Genomic DNA, 5,231 nt, shown 5'->3' with positions numbered 1-5,231 from the left:
GTTGATCCCGAGCCTAGATTGTCACTTTTGTGGATCGAAGGCGCTCGGCAATCTGCTGTTGTCGTGTACTATACTGTTCCATCGAAGAAGCAGGGCAAGACATGCCTGAGGAGAGATACAGGCCTGTTCCCTGAGCGGCAGGTTTCGTTGTTGTTGCTATTACGGCCACCATTCTCAACTATTCTAGTACTTTACTTTACATGACTGTAGGCATAACCATGGATACAGCACCGGGGAAGACCGTGGCAGCTGGATGGATTGACGCTGTTGCAGCTTTTCCCCGAATTTGTTCAAGAAGTCGTGTCTTGACTGCCCTGTCCGACAACAGCAGCAAGGGCAAGGCAAACAAGCAAGCAAAAGCTCCGGGAGATGTGATTCTTAAGGGTTTCTCCCATTGGCGGAAAATAACCTGGAACCACCTCAGTTGGGACTGGGCGACAATTTCACATTCACATGCTAATTAGGTTAGGCCTCAATGAGAGACTTTGACTTTGAGTGCCGCAACGGTCAGCTAATAAGTAAGCCACCCAGGGCAATTCTGGTTCCTCTGGCCTCTGCCTCGCCAAAAAAAAAGTCGCTGGCCAATGGCTGGGCTGCATCTTGTCACAAGGGCCTTTCGCTGGCGCTGAGACGTGCGGGAGAATCGGGGATTTCCTCTTTGCCACAGTACGGGCTGGCTGGCTGTCAGAAGAGGGAAGGATGGGCGGGAGGCTTCAATCTTGGACCGACCCTGTCTTTGGCTCTGCAGGAACCCGGGACCCGAAACTCGCAGTGGCGTCGGGGTTTCTTTTGCCGCGCCAGCCAGGGCGCCTCGGTCTGTCTCTTTAACATTTAAAAATTTTGTGGCTATTGTGAGTGCCGCTGTTACCAGGCCTCCTCCATATTGGCATTGGCATTGGCATCCCATTGGCATTGGAGCCGAATCGGTGGCTCGCTGGCTGGATCCATTACCCCCCTAACTCACTAACTGAAAGCTTGCGTGGCGCGCCCAACCAGCGGACGGCCCAGGTCCTTTAGTGGAAACACCTACCCGCCTAGACGGGACGCTAGACGGGGCCGCTCAGGCTTCGGTGTAGATGGGACCGACGGACGCCTCGCCCGACGTCAATTCGACTTTGAGCCAGCTCAGCTACCTGACCTAGGCTGCACGTCGCCCGCCTCCAAAAGCAATTGATCAATTTTTTTATGATAATAGATATTCCTACGGGCGACAATCTGCGGGCGGGCTTCAACGGCTCCGTCGAGCAGCTCATGTCCACGAGGCGGCCAGCTTGAACAGAACACATACCTAGTCTCGACTAAAAGACGCGTCTGGGCTCCATTAGCTCTATCAAACATAACATCTATCGACAGGCATCTATCAGACGCTCCGCTGTGTTGCGTGGGCGACGGTTGCGTCATTGCGGAGCTGTCCCAACCACCGTTGCGAACCTTCGCAGTCGGCCTTGTCGCCGCCCGTCCTATCGCATCCCGTCTAGGTCTAGGTCACCGGGCTGGCCCTCACTCAGTCTGTCCAAGATCAACGGGAACAGGAACAGGAACAGGAAAAGTCAGGCCGAGTGATAGCAGCAGCAGCAGTTCCGTCCTGCTTCTCTGTTCGGATTGCAGCCACTGCGCTGTCTTTTGTAACGAGACGCCGACAGCGATAGCGACATCGACAGCAGCGGCAACAACAACAGCCCAGACAGCGACAGCACCATGCCGCGGCTCGCGAGAGCTGCGCGCCGGCTAATTGCCCCCGTGGCCGTGGCTGGCGTGGCCGGCGGGGCCCTCTACTACGTGTACCGGCCGCGCAACATCCCTGGCTACGACGGCCCCGCCGTGCCCCATCCCATCTTTGGCGGCGGCGGCACCTTCAAGCTGCCTCGCTTCCCGCGCATCAGGTCGCGCGCCGAGCAGATCGAAGCCCTCAAGAAGAGCAGCGCCTCCTCCAGTGGCCAAGACGCCGAGTACGACATCCTGGTCATTGGCGCCGGCGCAACCGGGGCCGGCGTGGCCCTCGATGCCGCCACCCGCGGCCTGCGCGTCGCCGTCGTCGAGCGCGACGACTTCAGCAGCGGCACCAGCAGCAAGAGCACAAAGCTCGTGCACGGCGGCGTGCGCTACCTCGAAAAGGCCGTCTGGAACCTCGACTACGCCCAGTACGAGCTCGTCAAGGAGGCCCTCAAGGAGCGCAAGTACTTCCTGCAGACGGCCCCCCACCTCAGTATGTGGCTGCCCATCATGCTGCCCCTGGACCGCTGGTGGAAGGTGCCCTATTACTGGGCCGGCACAAAGTTCTACGACTTCCTCGCCGGCAGCGAGGGCATCGAGAGCTCCTACTTCCTGACCAAGAGCAAGGCCATCGACGCCTTCCCCATGCTCAAGCAGACCGACCTGGTCGGCGCCCTCGTCTACTACGACGGCGCCCACAACGACTCGCGCATGAACGTGTCCATCGCCATGACCGCCGCCCTGTACGGCGCCACCGTCGTCAACCATGCCGAGGTCACCGCCCTGCTCAAGGACGACCACGGCAAGGTCCGCGGCGCCACCGTCCGGGACATGGTCGCCGAGCGCGACGGCAGGAGGCCCGACTCGTTCAACATCCGCGCAAAGTGCACCATCAACTGCACCGGCCCCTTCACCGACGGCGTGCGCAAGCTCGACGACCCCAGCTGCAAGGAGATCGTCGCCCCGGCTTCGGGCGTGCACGTCATCCTCCCCGGCTACTACAGCCCCGGCAAGATGGGCCTCATCGACCCCTCGACGTCAGACGGCCGCGTCATCTTCTTCCTGCCGTGGCAGGGCAACACCATCGCCGGCACCACCGACGAGCCCGCCACCATCGCCACGAACCCGCTCCCCGACGAGAGGTCCATCGAGTGGATCCTCAACGAGATCAGCCACTACCTGTCTCCCGACATCAACGTCCGCCGCGGCGACGTGCTGGCCGCCTGGTCGGGCCTGCGCCCGCTCGTCAAGGACCCCAAGGCCAAGAACACCGAGTCGCTGGTGCGCAACCACCTGATCGACGTGTCCGAGTCGGGCCTCATCACGTGCGCCGGCGGCAAGTGGACCACGTACCGCCAGATGGCCGAGGAGTGCGTCGACGCGGCCGTCAACGAGTTCGGCCTGCAGACGCGGCCCGTGACCGACGCGCCGCGGGTCAGCGGGTCCGAGGCCATCGACGACGGCGCCAGCCTCGACGGCTCGTGCCAGACGCACCGCGTGCGGCTCGTCGGCGCGCACGGCTTCAGCCGCACCCTCTTCATCCACCTCATCCAGCACTTTGGCGTCGAGACCGAGGTGGCCAAGCACCTGACGGAAAGCTACGGTGACCGCGCCTGGACCGTCGCCGCCCTGTGTAAGCCCACCGACAAGCGCTTCCCCGCCCGCGGCGAGCGTATCTCCCAGCTGTACCCGTTCGTGGACGGCGAGATCCGCTACGCCGTCCGCCACGAGTACGCCCAGACCGCCGTCGACGTCCTCGCCCGCCGCACCCGCCTCGCCTTCCTCAACGCCCAGGCCGCCCTCGAGGCCCTGCCCACCGTCATTGACGTCATGGCCGAGGAGCTCAAGTGGGACCGCAAGCGCCAGGACGTCGAGTGGAAGGATAGTAAGCATTCCCCCTTCTCCTCCCGACAGAACAATATGAGCTAACTAGTGTGTGTGTGTGTGTGTTGTGTGCTCTAGCCGTCGCTTTCCTAGAGTCCATGGGCCTGCCCCCGTCCATGCTCTCCGTCACGAGGAAGCAGATCGAGCAGGGCAAGATCGACTTTCGCACCTCGCTCGAGTACAGAATGTACTCGCGCCACGAGAAGCCCGTCCTCGACAGCGACGACAAGCCGGAGTAGCCCAGCGTGGGATGTATGGGCGTGCATGTACGCATGGCATAGCAGGTGGATGGATGGTTAGATAGGGACTACCTACCTACCTAAGTAGGCAGGCAAGACTTGTATTTTCTCTCCTCTTGTTGTTGTTGTTGTTGTTGTTTTCGTGCGAGTCGGCATTGCCGTCTTCTTTCGTTATCATTGTTGTCGTTATCACCATCATCATAGCCATACTCATAGCCAGCACCCCCGTCAGAAGTCCGTGGTGGTAGTAGCAATGGCAGGGCGTTAGACTTTAGAACGGATCCGGTACCGGCATCTAGGTAGATGGGTAATATGGCGCGTCTCGTTCCATTCCTTTGCTATTCGCGTGGCAGAGATGGAACCACTGGAAGTTGGCTTTTTCTCCTTTTCACCTCTTCCCTTTTTTGTTATTCCCCTTTTTTGTTATTCCCCTTTTTTTCGATAGGGGGGCTCCCTTTCTCTGTGGCTGGGAGGTTTCTTAGTGTGTGTGTATGTGGTTTGCATTACATTGCATGTTCTTCTTCTTTTTCTCTGGGGGGATGTTGGATAGCATTCATTGGAATTTTAACATTTTATAGGAATATCATCATCATCAACCTGGGGACTCTATCTTGGGTGCTATTGACAGTGGCTTGAGCGGGGCTGGCTGCGTGTCAGCCGATCTTTTATCTTTCCTTCCGTTTGAGGACGTGTTGGAAACGGCAATGCGAAAAAGACCTGCTGCGGTGGAAGTACGAGGTTCGCTGGGTGGATAGATGTCAAAGTTAGGTATGGATTCAGAAAGGGTCCCCTTGTTGATAATCGGCTGTAGAGAGATCGGAGGGGGGTTCGTCGGACGGGAAACACAGACACACACTCTCCCTCCACAGAAGTATAAAAGTAGACTGGCTAGACTGCATCGCTGTGTTGATCTATAGATACCGTGTATATTAGGTATTAAGGGACCAACTGAGCCCAACTTGAAGGTGTGTAATCGAGCACAGAGTGGCACGCACGCAACGAGATTGAGATCCGCAAAACCCATATTGTGGGCTGGACCTTGTAGAGGGTAAACACTGCCGAAACCGAGATAGAATACGGGCTTAAGTCAAAGGTAAAGAAGTCATAACAACCAAGGTGTAGCATGACACGAGTGCTGGATCTAACTCGGTTGAAAGCAGGACGAAACCCCAGTTGAACTGGGACTAAACCCGGATGCAAGCGGGTTGTAATAAGAAAAGCATGGTGAGAGTGGCAGTTGTACTGTATAAGTGATGCTAGCCCGGTGACACGCATGACAAACCGAACAGTTGCGGAACTAGACGCGGCTGTGGGCTTGCTTCTAACGTAGAGGAACACGTCGTGAAGGCTGGATGAGCTTGGCGCATATAGCGTTAGGAGTTGGCGCTCGTTTCA

The 5,231-nt window shown here is 58.2% G+C and overlaps 1 protein-coding gene across 1 annotated transcript; it reads left to right on the top strand.

Annotated features, from left to right (window-relative positions):
- Positions 1–1,698: 1,698 nt before the first annotated feature.
- On the top strand, positions 1,699–3,836 carry B0T26DRAFT_680264 (glycerol-3-phosphate dehydrogenase; the record flags this gene model as incomplete). The annotated part of the gene is made up of 2 exons (XM_060440474.1): positions 1,699–3,598; positions 3,676–3,836. The coding sequence occupies 2 exons, from the start codon at positions 1,699–1,701 to the stop codon at positions 3,834–3,836; spliced, it is 2,061 nt and encodes a 686-aa protein (XP_060291695.1).
- Positions 3,837–5,231: the final 1,395 nt, after the last annotated feature.

This window comes from Lasiosphaeria miniovina (assembly GCF_030549165.1).
Source record: "Lasiosphaeria miniovina strain SMH2392-1A chromosome Unknown B0T26scaffold_7, whole genome shotgun sequence".
In the NCBI taxonomy this organism is placed as follows: domain Eukaryota; kingdom Fungi; phylum Ascomycota; class Sordariomycetes; order Sordariales; family Lasiosphaeriaceae; genus Lasiosphaeria; species Lasiosphaeria miniovina.
Note: the sequence above shows the minus strand (reverse complement) of the source record. Positions and strands in the feature narration are given on the sequence as shown.